At 43.7% G+C, this 19,866-nt stretch overlaps 1 protein-coding gene across 1 annotated transcript in view; it reads right to left on the bottom strand.

Moving 5' to 3' along the window:
* lg6h8orf34 (linkage group 6 C8orf34 homolog) overlaps positions 1 to 19,866 on the bottom strand; it is a 172,052-nt gene that overhangs the window by 36,483 nt on the left and 115,703 nt on the right. Inside the window, 2 exon segments of the mRNA XM_029661256.2 lie at positions 549 to 622; positions 789 to 991. Coding sequence (XP_029517116.2) covers positions 549 to 622; positions 789 to 991 — 277 coding nt within the window.

Below are 19,866 nucleotides of genomic sequence, written 5' to 3'. Positions count from 1 at the left end.
TTGCCTGTAGCTACATCTGTAGAGCACCTTATAAACCTCCATGATCTCCACAGTTGTCACGCAAACCAGTACGCAGAACAATAGTGAATGTCTCTTTACTAGCCCTTTATGTGGGGCAAGAGTATCATGATTCTAAATAGCCCCATCTCTGGTCGGTAGTTACAGATACATAGAAACGGATTAAAACCGAAACTCATCCTTTTAACAGACAAATGGCAGAAAAAGCCCTGAAACTATCGTAAAGTGACATTTAGGGAAACTATTGTAAAGTGATATGAAGGGAAAGTCTAATTAGATGTATCACTTGTTCCGCTGTATCACAGTTATATTGTCCATTGTGTAAACTGCCGTGGCCTGTAAAGATGGATGGTTAAAGCCTGGCCTTGGCCTAATAGCAGGGTTATTGAGACGGGTCTAGCGCTCAGTCTTACAAAACAGGTTGAGGGGAGATGGTGGGGTGATAATTGATGAGGTAAAGTGAGCTGGATTGTTTGGTGACAGATGGTGGGAAGAAGAGAGGGAGGGACAGAACGATGGAAAACACTTACTGGGAAAGAGACCTGAGACACATTCTCGCATTCCTGGTCTCGTACTGGCGCTGTGTCCACCCCGGGAAAACAACCTACTCCAGACAACCCACAAACACACAGAAAGAAAGAGTAAGAGTAATGCCATATTTGACGTATCGAGAGCTGACAAGAGGATATACTGGGTAGGTCCTATTAGCGGCATCCTAATAGTGCACTGTGCGCGATTTGGGATGCATACAATGTGTACTATTAACTTACAGGAGATATCAGGCATAGGTTGTAAGTGATGGGGGGGTCCACGAGGCCCATTTCCATCAGGCATGTTGACAGCAGCATGCTCTGGGAGCAGGGGATGAGACGATCCATGGAGAGGTCCATGTTGAGGTGATCCATGCTGGGAGGGTCCATGGTGCTGGTCCTCTTCTGGTCTACTGGCATCTGACAGATTGTCGCCCTGCAGCCTGTAGAGACAAAACCGAACGTAGATAACGCACTCGACGACTACAGGCTGAACCACATGTCAAAACAACTCACACAAATCATCACACTTCACACATTACAACCCCTAACTTAAAACAAAAGCTGTACACACTTTACGCTCAACATCCACTGGCTTTCAGACGAGCAGCATTCACCCGAAGTCGGTTTGGAACCTTCGAAGGCACAACACCGATGGCACATTCTTCAATTACAGTGGGTCAAACGCTGAACACTTAACACACGACGCAAGGCACGTACTTCCCTAGCTCTATAGCTAGTGTTAACACAGCACACAAACAATTCACGTCACAACCACTAAACACACACACACACCAACCAACCAACCAACCGTTAGTGTTCAGATGAGCACCATTCCCCCTGAGAGGATATTTCAACAGAAACAAACGATAACCCAACGATAGGAAACGCTCCATAGACTTCCAATTTCCAGTGGGAACAGCACAGTAATGCACACTACAGTAGTCCAGTACCGTATCTGTTTCTCTACACACTAAACATCTGTATTCATCAGCATATCAAACTACAAGTGCACATCTAGGATCAGGTGCCCCCCCCCCCCTCTGTCCATGTAATATTTTTCACTCGGATCTAAATGACTAAACTGATCCTAGATCAAGTATTCTACTCTGATATGCTTAATAAATCAGGCCCTGAACCCTTCTATGAGAGGACAGTGGGAATCTATCAGTGAGAGGTGATGAGACAGAGCGGAACAGAAAGGCTTCACTTGTCTAATCTACATCAGGGGAACGCATCGGGATGTGGACATGCATCAGGGAAGGTACCTCCAGACACAGTAACATAGCAGACCAGTTTAGGAATTCTTATCCATCCACTCATCACAACTACAGTGAGGTAGAATCTGTAGAGGCAGAACTATGCCCAAAGCCAAACTCAGATAAAAGTCTTATCATGTATAGCTGAAGTATAAGATGGTGCAGCCTACAGTTCATTTTGCTCAGTTTTGGAGCCAAACACACTTTGCAAAATGTTTGTTAACAGGGGCATAACTTTTACCGGGGATGGGCATAACTTTTACCGGGGATGGGCATGCCCCCCCCACCCCCTCCCGCGCATTTTGTCCCCTCCACTTTTATCCTGGGAATGTGATACAAAACAAGGCAACGGTGTGATTTAGGACCATGCAGACGTCTCTGAGAGGTGGGGTAGGCTGTTTGGAGTGTTTAGCCGGCTGGATAAAAAATATATAGATATTATGTCCCCCCCCACTTCTAAAACCAAAGTTGCGCCCTTGTTTGTTAATGTTTGTGTCAGTTGTTCACGTCGACAAGCCCATTCCTGTTGCTAGAAGCTTTCGAACATGCATTGGGTTTGTTATATAAATGATAACACACTAGTAGAAATTTTAACTATTGTCTATTTAGAATTCAAGTTCCATTTTATCACTGACCTTCAATATTCACCACTGCGGATTGTTGTGGAAACTAGTTAGCCAGTAGCTGTGAGGACTGAGCATGCTCAGAAATTACTATGCAGTATGTTGAGGTGTGTTTTCCAAATCTTTATCAGTTAAATGTTGGCGATATTTATGTAAATGTATTAGCCATTGATATTTAAACCAGTGAAAAGTATTGATTATTGACTGAGATATTCATGTTAATTGTTGACATTTTGGATTACCGGTATCACAGTTTTAGGGCTGGGTTTTGAATCTGTTCACTCTGCCTAGTTTGAAGGCACTCTGCCTAGTTTGAAGGCACTCTGCCTAGTTTGAAGGCACTCTGCCTAGTTTGAATTCACTCTGCCTAGTTTGAAGGCACTCTGCCTAGTTTGAAGGCACTCTGCCTAGTTTTAAGGCACTCTGCCTAGTTTGAATTCACTCTGCCTAGTATTAAGGCACTCTGCCTAGTTTTAAGGCACTCTGCCTAGTTTTAAGGCACTCTGCCTAGTTTGAATTCACTCTGCCTAGTTTTAAGGCACTCTGCCTAGTTTTAAGGCACTCTGACATAGAAGCCAGCAGCTTCAGTGAACTGGCCCTTTGTTATTTTGGTCAACGTCTGATGAATTACCTGTAAATAAATACCATCATTTTAAACCCAAATTCCGTCTGTCTACTGGTGCTTCACACCCCTGACAAGACTGTCGGGTCCACTATCATATCCCATCTGTTCGTAATCATAACTGTTCATTGTCATGTCCAGCTTTGAGCCCATATATGCCTACCAGTACAAATCCTATCTATGGCATATCTATAGGCCTACCAGTACCATCCCTATCTGCTTTGAGTGGGATGAGAGCCTTGTCCAAAAGTTGTGGCTTCTGCCTTTCTCCTCACGTCAAAGATGTAACACTCTCAGAGATTGGACAAAGAGCAGCACGCTGTGTCTGAAAGACAAACAGTTTTCTAACAGGAACGCAAGCTGAACACTCTGGCCTTCGCTTTGTGGTTGGACGTAGCGGTTCGGATAAAAATAATGTTAGATGACACTGTATCCCAAATGGCACCCTATTCCCCATTAAGGCTCTGGTTAGAGGTAGTGCACTATGTAGGGCATAGGGTGCCATTTGGAACACACATTTTGATTCCCTCAGTGTTTCCTTCTTCTCCTATAAACCGTTTGATATCATCTGTACTCATGGTATTTATGTTTGAACAGTATATATTTAGTTGACTGTAAATCATACTATATATAATTTAATTGCACACTGCTTTAGTTACGCATTCTTTTAGTTGCATGCTATTTTCCATGTAATCAGAGGAAGCCATTAACTGGAGACAAAATACATTTATTTAATTTAACTAGGCAAGTCAGTTAAGAACAAATTCTTATTTACAATGACAGCCTACCAAAAGGCATCCTTGCGGGGACGGGGGCTGAGATTAAAAATAAAAATATAAGACAAAACACACATCACGACAAGAGAGACACCACAACACTACATAAAGAGACACCCAAGACAACAACATAGCAGCAACACATGAAAACGCAGCATGGTAACAACACAACATGACAACAACTTATGGTGTGGCATTCCTCCACAGCCACCACCACTTTGTACCTAAGGGATTATTGTAAGAATGGAAGATAACTTTTGAAATGAACAAATCTCTCTCTCTCCTATGTCTCTCATCTGTCCCTCTCTCATCTGTCCCTCTCTCATCTGTCCCTCTCTCATCTGTCTCTCTCTCATCTGTCCCGCTCTCCTCTGTCCCGCTCTCCTCTGTCCCGCTCTCATCTGACCCGCTCTCATCTGTCCCGCTCTCATCTGACCCGCTCTCATCTGTCCCTCTCTCATCTGTCCCGCTCTCATCTGACCCGCTCTCATCTGTCCCGCTCTCCTCTGTCCCGCTCTCCTCTGTCCCGCTCTCCTCTGTCCCGATCTCCTCTGTCCCGCTCTCCTCTGTCCCGCTCTCCTCTGTCCCTCTCTCATCTGTCCCGCTCTCATCTGACCCGCTCTCATCTGACCCGCTCTCATCTGACCCGCTCTCATCTGTCCCGCTCTCCTCTGTCCCGCTCTCCTCTGTCCCGCTCTCCTCTGTCCCGCTCGCCTCTGTCCCGCTCTCCTCTGTCCCGCTCTCCTCTGTCCCGCTCTCATCTGTCCCGCTGGTGGGCCCAAAACATTATAAAACTATCAAATAAAGAAATCTCACGCTTTTGAGAAAAGGATTGAAAGGAAGGATGATATTCGTTGTCTATCACAGTCCCTGGTAACATCTGCCTCCTCTAAGTAACGCCTTGGAACAGATGGGTGTTGAACACACCTCTGGGTAGGCTCCACTGGAGATGACTGGTAGCACACAGTACTGGGTGGGGCGCAGGCAGCATTTAACAGTGCTGCAGTAAATTAATAAACACTCTCTGAGGTGTTACTATAGATTAATCACCTCCATGCTGTTGTTCCCCGGCTGGCATAGTGGTCTTGTATTTTTGTCTTTCACTTCGATGGCTTCCCAGACTAAGTTAGAGGAGACTGGTGGAGGGAAACATAGGAGGACGGGGTCATTGTAATTGCTGGAATGGAATAAATGGAATGGTATCAAACACATCAAACATATGGAAACCACATGTTTGACTCTGTTCCATTCATTCCTGTCATTACAATGAGCCCATCCTCCTATAGGTCCTCCCACCAGCCTCCTCTGAAGTATGTATATGAAAGACATCTTGCCAGCCTTTGAGTATTGGGATAGCCAATTTACCCCCCCCTCTCTCTCTCTGTCACACACCCACTCCCTCTCTCTCTCTCTCTCTCTCTCTCTCTCTCTCTCTCTCTCTCTCTCTCTCTCTCTCTCTCTCTTCCTTTCTCTCCCTCTCGCTCTGTCCCTCTCTCCTCTCTCTCTTTCTTTCTCCCCCTCTCCCTCTCGCTCTCTCTTCCTCTTTGTATCAGCACTTACCTACAGTCTACATTCCTCCAGATCAAGAACAGAATATCATATCTTAAGTGCATTCCAAAATGTGCTTGTTGTCACAAGACCGCCCTGCGCTGATACCGGTCTCCATTATCACCTCTTTATCATTTTTTATTTATTTTTTAGATCACTTGTTTTCTCTTCCGGCACGTTTCCTGTTTATCCTCCCTCCCAGCCCAATGTTATGCTCATGTTTCTGGGTGTTGGGTGCAATAGGGCCCAAGCGGGCATGACTCTGCCCGATGCCAGGTTGAGATAATGGGGTATTAGACAGGTCAGACGCCAGGCACACTCCTCCATCCCCCCCTCCCCCTTCCCTCTCTATTTGGGTTTTGTCCTCTTTCTTGTTCTTTTCATTTTTCATTCATCCACGCCGCTTATCTGTTTGGTAATGCGTGTCTAAGATGGGTAGATGGGTTTCTCATGATACTGAATGTTATCACAAAGTTTGTAGGCAGATTGTTTACCACCTGAATGTTTAAAGTTCAATAGTTTATATCTATGGCTTATAATGACTAAGCCAGCTCCTAGATCACAATGGCTGCATCCCAAATGGCACTCTATTCCCTATATAGTGCACAACTTTTGACCAGGGAATAGGGTGCCATTTGGGACGTATCCACTGATGTTGTAGCCGTATCTGGAGCTAGCTTTGGCTCTGTGCAAATATCTCTCTCAGTGAAACGTCAGACATCTGCTTTCTCCCCCTCTCCGTCTGTTCTGTTCCGGCCAAATTCCTTTAACCTGACCACTAGATCCTCTAGAGGTTTATTGGCTGACGAGCTCTAGTTGTTTTAGATGGTGAGGGATGGGAGGGAAGGGAAGGGCCCTAAACAGATCACACATCACTGGCCTGGAAATGCCTTGGACAGACGGCCCAGACCAGACCGGCTTCATTCCAGATGCACGGGACTGTAATATCAGAGGTTATTTAAACACACGCACACACAGACCCACACACACACTGTGTTCTGTGGTATGAGGAGTGTGTTCAGTAGACATGCCTGTGAACAGGGGGCTGTAAAGACAGGGGTCAGAGGTCAAACGGGAGCAGAGCGTGAGAGAGAGATGTGCGTGGAGAAGGAGAGAGAGAGAGAAAGTAGCAGAGAGAGAGAGAGAGAGGCTGGCTGGCTCTCACCTCTAACAAAAGCTTTACAGTGTGTGCTTTAGACCCAACCATGTCTCAATGGGATTCCCAGAAGTGCCTGTGAAACCTATCCATCCTAATAATAAACCTGCTTCCCTGGAGCCTAGCATGAGTGGGGAGGGAGATAAAGACTTTCTACTGGGCTAGTATAGTGATAGGGAACTGGGCAAGTATAGTGATATCATACTACACCAGCTCCGACACTCGTCTTATGTGGCAGGGCTTGCAAACTATTACAGACCACAAAAGGAAGTACAGGAGCGAGCTGCCCAATGACACGAGTCTACAAGAGAAGCTAAATCACTTCTATGCTCGCTTCGAGGCAAGCAACACTGAGGCATGCATGAGAGCATCAGCTGTTCCAGACGACTGTGTGATCACGCTCTCCGTAGCCGATGTGAGTAAGACCTTTAAACAGGTGAACATACACAAGGCTACGGGGCCAGACGGATTACCAGGACGTGTGCTCTGGGCATGTGCTGACCAACTGGCAGGTATCTTCCGTAGCCATGAAGTGCATTGAAAGGTTGGTAATGGCTCACATCAACACCATTATCCCAGAAACCCTAGACCCACTCCAATTTGCATAGCGCCCCAACAAATCCACAGATGATGCAATCTCTATTGCACACCACACTGCCCTTTCCCACCTGGACAAATGGAACACTTATGTGAGAATGCTATTCATTGACTACAGCTCAGTGTTCAACACCATAGTACCCTCAAATCTCATCCACAAATCCCCTCTGGAACTGGATCCCGGACTTCCTGACGGGCTGACCCCAGGTGGTGAGGGGAGGTAGCAACACATCTGCCACGCTGATCCTCAACACCGGAGCTCCCCAGGGGTGTGTGCCCAGTCCACTCCTGTACTCTCTGTTCACCCACGACCGCATGGCCAGGCACGACTCCAACACCATCATTAAGTTTGCAGACGACACAACAGTGGTAGGCCTGATCACCGACAACGACGAGTCAGCCTATAGGGAGGAGTTCAGAGACCTGGCCGTGTGGTGCCAGAATAACAACCTATCCCTCAACGTAACCAAGACTAAGGAGATGATTGTGGACTACAGGAAAAGGAGCACCGAGCACGCCCCCATTCTCATCGACGGGGCCGTAGTAGAGCAGGTTGAGAGCTTCAAGTTCCTTGGTCTCCACATCAACAACAAACTAGAATGGTCTAAACACACCAAGACAGTTGTGATGAGGGCACGACAAAGCATGTTCCCCCTCAGGAGACATAAAATATTTGGCATGGGTCCTGAGATCCTCAAAAGGTTCAACAGCTGCAACATTGAGAGCATCCTGGTTGCATCACTTCCTGGTAGGGCAATTGCTCGGCCTCTGACCGCAAGGCACTACAGAGGGTAGTGCGTACAGCCCAGTACATCACTCGGGCTAAGCTGCCTGCCATCCAGGAACTCTACACCAGGTGGTGTCAGAGGAAGGCCCTAAAAATTGTCAAAGACCCCAGCCACCCCAGTCATAGACTGTCCTCTCTACTACCGCACGGCAAGCGGTACCGGAGTGCCAAGTCTAGGACAAAAAGGTTTCTCAACAGTTTTTACACCCAAGCCATAAGACTCCTGAACAGGTAATCAAATGGTTACCCAGACTATTTGCATTGTGTGCCCCCTTCCCAACCCCTCTTTTTACGCTGCTGCTACTCTCTGTTTATCATATATACATAGTCACTTTAACTATACATTCATGTACATACTACCTCAATTGGGCTGACCAACCAGTGCTCCCGCACATTGGCTAACCGGCCTATCTGCATTGTGTCCCACCACCCACCAACCCCTATTTTACGCTACTGCTACTCTCTGTTTATCATATATGCATAGTCACTTTAACCATATCTACATGTATATACTACCTATCAGCCTGGCTAACCGGTGTCTGTATGTATCCTCGCTACTGTATGTAGCCTCGCTACTGTTTATATAGCCTGTCTTTATACTGTTTTAATTTTTTACTTACCAGTTGTTCACCTAATACCTTTTTTGCACTATTGGTTAGAGCCTGTAAACAAGCATTTCACTGCAAGGTCTACACCTGTTGTATTCAGCTCACGTGACAAATAAACTTAGATTTAATTTGCTAGGGAACCGGACTAGTATAGTGATAGGGAACTGGACTAGTATAGTGATAGGGAACTAGGCTAGTATAGTGATAGAGAACTAGGCTAGTATAGTGATAGAGAACTGGGCTAGTATAGTGATAGAGAACTGGGCTAGTATAGTGATAAGGAACTGGACTAGTATAGTGATAAGGAACTGGACTAGTATAGTGATAGGGAGCTGGGCTAGTATAGTGATAGGGAACTGGACTAGTATAGTGATAGGGAACTAGGCTAGTATAGTGATAGAGAACTGGGCTAGTATAGTGATAAGGAACTAGGCTAGTATAGTGATAGGGAACTGGGCTAGTATAGTGATAGGGAACTAGGCTAGTATAGTGATAGGGAACTAGGCTAGTATAGTGATAGGGAACTAGGCTAGTATAGTGATAGAACACTGGGCAAGTGTAGTGATAGGGAACTAGGCTAGTATAGTGATAGGGAACTAGGCTAGTATAGTGATAGGGAACTAGGCAATATAGTGATAGGGAACTAGGCTAGTATAGTGATAGGGAACTAGGCTAGTATAGTGATAGGGAACTCGGCTAGTATAGTGATAGGGAACCGGACTAGTATAGTGATAGAGAACTGGACTAATATAGTGATAGGGAACTGGACTAGTACAGTGATACGGAGCTGGGCTAGTATAGTGATAGGGAACTGGACTAGTGTAGTGATAGGGAACTGGACTAGTGTAGTGGTAGAGAACTGGGCTAGTATAGTGATAGGGAACTAGGCTAGTGTAGTGATAAAGAACTGAACTAGTATAGTGATAGAGAACTAGGCTAGTATAGTGATAAAGAACTGAACTAGTATAGTGATAGGGAACTGGGCTAGTATAGTGATAGAGAACTGGGCTAGTATAGTGATAGAGAACCGGGCTAGTATAGTCATAGAACACTGGGCTAGTATAGTGATAGGGAACTAGGCTAGTATAGTGATAGGGAACCGGACTAGTAAAGTGATAGAGAATTGGGCTAGTACAGTGATAGAGAACTGGGCAAGTATAGTCATAGAACACTGGGCTAGTATAGTGATAGGGAACTAGGCTAGTGTAGTGATAAAGAACTGAACTAGTATAGTGATAGGGAACTAGGCTAGTGTAGTGATAAAGAACTGAACTAGTATAGTGATAGAGAACTAGGCTAGTATAGTGATAAAGAACTGAACTAGTATAGTGATAGGGAACTGGGCTAGTATAGTGATAGAGAACTGGGCTAGTATAGTGATAGAGAACTGGGCTAGTATAGTGAAAGAGAACTGGGCTAGTATAGTCATAGAACACTGGGCTAGTATAGTGATAGGGAACTAGGTTAGTGTAGTGATAGGGAACTAGGCTAGTATAGTGATAGGGAACTAGGCTAGTATAGTGATAGGGAACTAGGCAATATAGTGATAGGGAACTAGGCTAGTATAGTGATAGAACATCCTGGCAAGTATAGTGATAGGGAACTAGGCTAGTATAGTGATAGGGAACTAGGCTAGTATAGTGATAGGGAACTAGGCTAGTATAGTGATAGGGAACTAGGCTAGTATAGTGATAGGGAACCGGACTAGTATAGTGATAGAGAACTGGACTAATATAGTGATAGGGAACTGGACTAGTACAGTGATACGGAGCTGGGCTAGTATAGTGATAGGGAACTGGACTAGTGTAATGATAGGGAACTGGACTAGTGTAGTGGTAGAGAACTGGGCTAGTATAGTGATAGGGAACTAGGCTAGTGTAGTGATAAAGAACTGAACTAGTATAGTGATAGGGAACTAGGCTAGTGTAGTGATAAAGAACTGAACTAGTATAGTGATAGAGAACTAGGCTAGTATAGTGATAAAGAACTGAACTAGTATAGTGATAGGGAACTGGGCTAGTATAGTGATAGAGAACTGGGCTAGTATAGTGATAGAGAACTGGGCTAGTATAGTGAAAGAGAACTGGGCTAGTATAGTCATAGAACACTGGGCTAGTATAGTGATAGGGAACCGGACTAGTAAAGTGATAGAGAATTGGGCTAGTACAGTGATAGAGAACTGGGCTAGTATAGTGATAGGGAACTGGACTAGTATAGTGATAGGGAACTAGGCTAGTATAGTCATAGAACACTGGGCTAGTATAGTGATAGGGAACTAGGTTAGTATAGTGATAGGGAACTAGGCTAGTATAGTGATAGGGAACTAGGCTAGTATAGTGATAGGGAACTGGACTAGTATAGTGATAGGGAACTAGGCTAGTATAGTGATAGGGAACTAGGCTAGTATAGTGATAGGGAACCGGACGAGTATAGTGATAGGGAACTGGGCTAGTATAGTGATAGGGAGCTGGGCTAGTCTAGTGATAGGGAGCTGGGCTAGTCTAGTGATAGGGAGCTGGGCTAGTCTAGTGATAGGGAACTGGACTAATGTAGTGATAGGGAACTGGACTAGTGTAGTGATAGGGAACTGGACTAATGTAGTGATAGGGAACTGGACTAGTGTAGTGATAGGGAACTGGACTAGTATAGTGATAAGGAACTGGACTAGTATAGTGATAGAGAACTGGGCTAGTATAGTGATAAGGAACTGGGCTAGTATAGTGATAGGGAACTGGACTAGTATAGTGATAAGGAACTGGACTAGTATAGTGATAAGGAACTGGACTAGTATAGTGATAGAGAACTGGGCTAGTATAGTGATAAGGAACTGGGCTAGTATAGTGATAAGGAACTGGGCTAGTATAGTGATAGAGAACTGGGCTAGTATAGTGATAGGGAACTGGACTAGTATAGTGATAAGGAACTGGACTAGTATAGTGATAAGGAACTGGGCTAGTATAGTGATAGGGAACTGGACTAGTGTAGTGATAGGGAACTGGACTAGTATAGTGATAAGGAACTGGACTAGTATAGTGATAGAGAACTGGGCTAGTATAGTGATAAGGAACTGGGCTAGTATAGTGATAGGGAACTGGACTAGTGTAGTGATAGGGAACTGGACTAGTGTAGTGATAGGGAACTGGACTAGTATAGTGATAAGGAACTGGACTAGTATAGTGATAGAGAACTGGGCTAGTATAGTGATAAGGAACTGGGCTAGTATAGTGATAAGGAACTGGACTGGTATAGTGATAGGGAACTGGACTAGTGTAGTGATAGGGAACTGGACTAGTATAGTGATAAGGAACTGGACTAGTATAGTGATAGAGAACTGGGCTAGTATAGTGATAAGGAACTGGACTAGTATAGTGATAGGGAACTGGACTAGTGTAGTGATAGGGAACTGGACTAGTATAGTGATAAGGAACTGGACTAGTATAGTGATAGAGAACTGGGCTAGTATAGTGATAAGGAACTGGGCTAGTATAGTGATAGAGAACTGGGCTAGTATAGTGATAGGGAACTGGACTAGTATAGTGATAAGGAACTGGACTAGTATAGTGATAAGGAACTGGGCTAGTATAGTGATAGGGAGCTGGGCTAGTATAGTGATAGGGAACTGGACTAGTGTAGTGATAGGGAACTGGACTAGTATAGTGATAAAGAACTGAACTAGTATAGTGAGAGAACTGGGCTAGTATAGTCATAGAGAACTGGGCTAGTATAGTCATAGAACACTGGGCTAGTATAGTGATAGGGAACTAGGCTAGTATAGTGATAGGGAACCGGACTAGTATAGTGATAGAGAACTGGACTAGTATAGTAATAGAGAACTGGACTAGTATAGTGATAGGGAACTGGACTAGTATAGTGATAGGGAACTAGGCTAGTATAGTGATAGGGAACCGGACTAGTATAGTGATAGAGAACTGGACTAGTATAGTAATAGAGAACTGGACTAGCATAGTGATAGGGAACTGGACTAGTATAGTGATAGGGAACTAGGCTAGTATAGTGATAGGGAACTAGGCTAGTATAGTGATAGGGAACCGGACGAGTATAGTGATAGGCAACTGGGCTAGTATAGTGATAGGGAGCTGGGCTAGTCTAGTGATAGGGAGCTCGGCTAGTCTAGTGATAGGGAACTGGACTAGTGTAGTAATAGGGAACTGGACTAGTGTAGTGATAGGGAACTGGACTAGTATAGTGATAGGGAACTGGGCTAGTATAGGGATAGAGAACTGGGCTAGTATAGTGATAAGGAACTGGACTAGTATAGTGATAGAGAACTGGGCTAGTATAGTGATAAGGAACTGGGCTAGTATAGTGATAGAGAACTGGGCTAGTATAGTGATAGGGAACTGGACTAGTATAGTGATAAGGAACTGGACTAGTATAGTGATAAGGAACTGGACTAGTATAGTGATAGGGAGCTGGGCTAGTATAGTGATAAGGAACTGGACTAGTATAGTGATAGGGAGCTGGGCTAGTATAGTGATAGGGAGCTGGGCTAGTATAGTGATAGGGAACTGGACTAGTGTAGTGATAGGGAACTGGACTAGTATAGTGATAAAGAACTGAACTAGTATAGTGAGAGAACTGGGCTAGTATAGTCATAGAGAACTTGGCTAGTATAGTGATATAGAACTGGACTAGTATAGTGATAGAGAAATGGACTAGTATAGTGATAGAGAACTGGGCTAGTATAGTCATAGAACACTGGGCTAGTATAGTGATAGGGAACTAGGCTAGTATAGTGATAGGGAACGGACTAGTATAGTGATAGAGAACTGGACTAGTATAGTAATAGAGAACTGGACTAGTATAGTGATAGGGAACTAGGCTAGTATAGTGATAGGGAACTGGGCTAGTATAGTGATAGGGAACTAGATAGTATAGTAATAGAGAACTGGGCTAGTATAGTGATAGGAACTGGGCTAGTATAGTGATAGGGAACTAGAGCTAGTATAGTGATAGGGAAACTGGAACTAGGCTAGTATAGTGATAGGGAACTGAACTAGTATAGTGATAGGGAACTGGGCTAGTATAGTGATAGGGAACTGGACTAGCATAGTGATAGGGAACTGGGCTAGTATAGTGATAGAGAACTGGGCTAGTATAGTAATAGGGAACTGGGCTAGTGTAGTGATAGAGAACTGGACTTGTGTAGTGATAGGGAACTGGGCTAGTATAGTGATAGGGAACTGGGCTAGTATAGTGATAGGGAACTGAGCTAGTATAGTGATAGGGAACTGAGCTAGTATAGTGATAGGGAACTGGGCTAGTATAGTGATAGGGAACTGAACTAGTATAGTGATAGGGAACTGTGCTAGTATAGTGATAGGGAACTGTGCTAGTATAGTGATAATGAACTGGACTAGTATAGTGATAAGGAACTGGACTAGTATAGTGATAGGGAGCTGGGCTAGTATAGTGATAAGGAACTGGACTAGTATAGTGATAGGGAGCTGGGCTAGTATAGTGATAGGGAACTGGACTAGTATAGTGGTAAAGAACTGAACTAGTTTAATGAGAGAACTGGGCTAGTATAGTCATAGAGAACTTGGCTAGTATAGTGATACAGAACTGGACTAGTATAGTGATACAGAACTGGACTAGTATAGTGATAGAGAACTGGGCTAGTATAGTCATAGAACACTGGGCTAGTATAGTGATAGGGAACTAGGCTAGTATAGTGATAGGGAACTGGACTAGTATAGTAATAGAGAACTGGACTAGTATAGTAATAGAGAACTGGACTAGTATAGTGATAGGGAACTAGGCTAGTATAGTGATAGGGAACTAGGCTAGTATAGTGATAGGGAACTGGGCTAGTATAGTATAGTGAGAGAACTGGACTAGTATAGTGATAGGGAACTGGGCTAGTATAGTGATAGGGAACTGGGCTAGTATAGTGATAGGGAACTGAGCTAGTATAGTGATAGGGAACTGAGCTAGTATAGTGATAGGGAACTGGGCTAGTATAGTGATAGGGAACTGAACTAGTATAGTGATAGGGAACTGTGCTAGTATAGTGATAGGGAACTGTGCTAGTATAGTGATAGGGAACTGAACTAGTATAGTGATATGAAACTGGGCTAGTATAGTGATAGAGCACTGAACTAGTATTGTGATAGGGAACTGGGCAAGTATAGTGATAGGGAACTGGGCTAGTATAGTGATAGGGAACTGAACTAGTATAGTGATAGGGAACTGGGCTAGTATAGTGATAGGGAACTGGGCTAGTATAGTGATAGGGAACTGGGCTAGTATAGTGATAGAACTGGAACTGATAAGGAACTAGTATAGTGATAGGAACTGGGCTAGTATAGTGATAGGGAACTGGGCTAGTATAGTGATAGGGAACTGGGCTAGTGTGGTGATAGGGAACTGGGCTAGTATAGTGATAGAGAACTAGGCTAGGGAAGTATAGTGATAGGGAACTGGGCTAGTATAGTGATAGGGAACTGGGATAGTATAGTGATAGGAAACTGAACTAGTATAGTGATAGGGAACTGGGCTAGTATAGTGATAGGGAACTGGGCTAGTATAGTGATAGGGAACTGGGCTAGTATAGTGTGGAACTGATAGTATAGTGGGAACTGGGCTAGTATAGTGATAGGGAACTGGGCTAGTATAGTGATAGGGAACTGGACTAGTATAGTGATAAGGAACTGGACTAGTATAGTGATAGGAGCTAGAACTGGACTAGTATAGTGATAGGGAACTGGACTAGTAGTGATAGGGAACTGGACTAGTATAGTGATAAGGAACTGGACTAGTATAGTGATAGAGAACTGGGCTAGTATAGTGATAGGAACTGGGCTAGTATACTGGGCTAGTATAGTGATAGAGAACTGGGCTAGTATAGTGATAGGGAACTGGACTAGTATAGTGATAGGGAACTGGGCTTGTATAGTGATAGGGAGCTGGGCTAGTATAGTGATAGGGAACTGGACTAGTGTAGTGATAGGGAACTGGACTAGTATAGTGATAAAGAACTGAACTAGTATAGTGAGAGAACTGGGCTAGTATAGTCATAGAGAACTGGGCTAGTATAGTGATAGTCTAGTATAGTGATAGGAACACTGGGCTAGTATAGTGATAGGGAACTGGAGGCTAGTATAGTGATAGGGAACGGACTAGTATAGTGATAGAGAACTGGACTAGTATAGTAATAGAGAACTGGACTAGTATAGTGATAGGGAACTGGACTAGTATAGTGATAGGGAACTGGGCTAGTATAGTGATAGGAACCGGACTAGTATAGTGATAGAGAACTGGACTAGTATAGTAATAGAGAACTGGACTAGTATAGTGATAGGGAACTGGACTAGTATAGTGATAGGGAACTAGGCTAGTATAGTGATAGGGAACTAGGCTAGTATAGTGATAGGGAACCGGACTAGTATAGTATAGTAGTGATAGGCAACTGGGCTAGTATAGTGATAGGGAGCTGGGCTAGTATAGTGATAGGGAGAACTGGGCTAGTCTAGTGATAGGAACTGGATAGGGAACTAGTGTAGTGATAGGGAACTGGACTAGTGTAGTGATAGGGAACTGGACTAGTATAGTGATAGTGGGAACTGGGCTAGTATACTGGGATAGAGAACTGGACTAGTATAGTGATAAGGAACTGGACTAGTATAGTGATAGAGAACTGGGCTAGTATAGTGATAAGGAACTGGGCTAGTAGTGATATAGAGAACTGGGCTAGTATAGTGATAGGGAACTGGTAGATAGTGATAGTGATAAGGAACTGGACTAGTATAGTGATAGGAACTGGACTAGTATAGTGATAGGGAGCTGGGCTAGTGTATAGTGATAGAACTGACTAGTATAGTGATAGGGAGCTGGGCTAGTATAGTGATAGGGAGCTGGGCTAGTATAGTGATAGGGAACTGGACTAGTGTAGTGATAGGGAACTGGACTAGTATAGTGATAAAGAACTGAACTAGTATAGTGAGAGAACTGGGCTAGTATAGTCATAGAGAACTTGGCTAGTATAGTGATATAGAACTGGACTAGTATAGTGATAGAGAACTGGACTAGTATAGTGATAGAGAACTGGGCTAGTATATAGTCATAGAACACTGGGCTAGTATAGTGATAGGGAACTAGGCTAGTATAGTGATAGGGAACCGGACTAGTATAGTGATAGAGAACTGGACTAGTATAGTAATAGAGAACTGGACTAGTATAGTGATAGGGAACTAGGCTAGTATAGTGATAGGGAACTGGGCTAGTATAGTGATAGGGAACTAGACTAGTATAGTAATAGAGAACTGGGCTAGTATAGTGATAGGGAACTGGGCTAGTATAGTGATAGGGAACTGAGCTAGTATAGTGATAGGGAACTGGGCTAGTATAGTGATAGGGAAGTATAGGAACTGAACTAGTATAGTGATAGGAACTGGGCTAGTATAGTATAGTGATAGGGAACTGGACTAGCATAGTGATAGGGAACTGGGCTAGTATAGTGATAGGGAACTGGGCTAGTATAGTGATAGGGAACTGGGCTAGTGTGTAGTGATAGATAGAACTGGACTAGTATAGTGTAGTGATAGAGCACTGGACTAGTATAGTGATAATGAACTGGACTAGTATAGTGATAAGGAACTGGACTAGTATAGTGATAGGAACTGGGCTAGTATAGTGATAGGAACTGGACTAGTATAGTGATAGGGAACTAGGCTAGTATAGTGATAGTATAGGAACGGACTAGTATAGTGATAGAGAACTGGACTAGTATAGTAATAGAGAACTGGACTAGTATAGTGATAGGAACTGGACTAGTATAGTGATAGGGAACTAGGCTAGTATAGTGATAGGGAACTAGGCTAGTATAGTGATAGGGAACCGGACTAGTATAGTGATAGGGAGTATAGTGATAGGGAACTGGGCTAGTATAGTGATAGGGACTGGGCTAGTCTAGTGATAGGGAGCTTGGCTAGTCTAGTGAGTAGTGAGTGTAGTGATAGGGAACTGGACTAGTGTAGTGATAGGGAACTGGACTAGTATAGTGATAGGGAACTGGCTATAGTATAGGGATAGAGAACTGGGCTAGTATAGTGATAAGGAACTGGACTAGTATAGATAGAGAACTGGGCTAGTATAGTGATAAGGAACTGGGCTAGTATAGTGATAGAGAACTGGGCTAGTATAGTGATAAGGAACTGGACTAGTATAGTGATAGGGAACTGGGCTAGTATAGTGATAAGGAACTGGACTAGTATAGTGATAGGGAGCTGGGCTAGTATAGTGATAGGGAGCTGGGCTAGTATAGTGATAGGGAACTGGACTAGTGTAGTGATAGGGAACTGGTATAGTGACTAGTATAGTGATAAAGAACTGAACTAGTATAGTGAGAGAACTGGGCTAGTATAGTCATAGAGAACTTGGCTAGTATAGTGATATAGAACTGGACTAGTATAGTGATAGAGAACTGGACTAGTATAGTGATAGAGAACTGGGCTAGTATAGTCATAGAACACTGGGCTAGTATAGTGATAGGGAACTAGGCTAGTATAGTGATAGGGAACCGGACTAGTATAGTGATAGAGAACTGGACTAGTATAGTAATAGAGAACTGGACTAGTATAGTGATAGGGAACTAGGCTAGTATAGTGATAGGGAACTGGGCTAGTATAGTGATAGGAACTAGACTAGTATAGTATATAGAGAACTGGGCTAGTATAGTGATAGGGAACTGGGCTAGTATAGTGATAGGAACTGAGCTAGTATAGTGATAGGGAACTGGGCTAGTATAGTGATAGGGAACTGAACTAGTATAGTGATAGGGAACTGGGCTAGTATAGTGATAGGGAACTGGACTAGCATAGTGATAGGGAACTGGGCTAGTATAGTGATAGGGAACTGGGCTAGTATAGTAATAGGGAACTGGGCTAGTGTAGTGATAGAGAACTGGACTTGTGTAGTGATAGAGCACTGGACTAGTATAGTGATAATGAACTGGACTAGTATAGTGATAGGGAACTGGGCTAGTATAGTGATAGGGAACCGGACTAGTATAGTGATAAGGAACTGGACTAGTATAGTGATAGAGAACTGGACTAGTATAGTGATAGGGAACTGGACTAGTATAGTGGTAAAGAACTGAACTAGTTTAATGAGAGAACTGGGCTAGTATAGTCATAGAGAACTTGGCTAGTATAGTGATACAGAACTGGACTAGTATAGTGATAGAACTGGACTAGTATAGTATAGTGATAGGGAACTGGACTAGTGTAGTGATATAGGGAACTGGACTAGTATAGTGATAAAGAACTGAACTAGTATAGTGAGAGAACTGGGCTAGTATAGTCATAGAGAACTGGGCTAGTATAGTCATAGAACACTGGGCTAGTATAGTGATAGGGAACTAGGCTAGTATAGTGATAGGGAACCGGACTAGTATAGTGATAGAGAACTGGACTAGTATAGTAATAGAGAACTGGACTAGTATAGTGATAGGGAACTGGACTAGTATAGTGATAGGGAACTGGGCTAGTATAGTGATAGGGAACCGGACTAGTATAGTGATAGAGAACTGGACTAGTATAGTGATAGAGAACTGGACTAGTATAGTGATAGGGAACTGGACTAGTATAGTGATAGGGAACTGGGCTAGTATAGTGATAGGGAACTAGGCTAGTATAGTGATAGGGAGTATAGTGATAGGCAACTGGGCTAGTATAGTGATAGGGAGCTGGGCTAGTCTAGTGATAGGGAGCTTGGCTAGTCTAGTGATAGGGAACTGGACTAGTGTAGTGATAGGGAACTGGACTAGTGTAGTGATAGGGAACTGGACTAGTATAGTGATAGGGAACTGGGCTAGTATAGGATAGAGAACTGGGCTAGTATAGTGATAAGGAACTGGACTAGTATAGTGATAGAGAACTGGGCTAGTATAGTGATAAGGAACTGGGCTAGTATAGTGATAGAGAACTGGGCTAGTATAGTGATAAGGAACTGGACTAGTATAGTGATAGGGAGCTGGGCTAGTATAGTGATAAGGAACTGGACTAGTATAGTGATAGGGAGCTGGGCTAGTATAGTGATAGGGAGCTGGGCTAGTATAGTGATAGGGAACTGGACTAGTGTAGTGATAGGGAACTGGACTAGTATAGTGATAAAGAACTGAACTAGTATAGTGAGAGAACTGGGCTAGTATAGTCATAGAGAACTTGGCTAGTATAGTGATATAGAACTGGACTAGTATAGTGATAGAGAACTGGACTAGTATAGTGATAGAGAACTGGGCTAGTATAGTCATAGAACACTGGGCTAGTATAGTGATAGGGAACTAGGCTAGTATAGTGATAGGGAACCGGACTAGTATA

Source organism: Oncorhynchus nerka, linkage group LG6 (genome assembly GCF_034236695.1).
Source record: "Oncorhynchus nerka isolate Pitt River linkage group LG6, Oner_Uvic_2.0, whole genome shotgun sequence".
NCBI classification, from domain to species: Eukaryota; Metazoa; Chordata; class Actinopteri; order Salmoniformes; family Salmonidae; genus Oncorhynchus; species Oncorhynchus nerka.
This window is presented reverse-complemented; position numbering and strand designations above follow the sequence as displayed.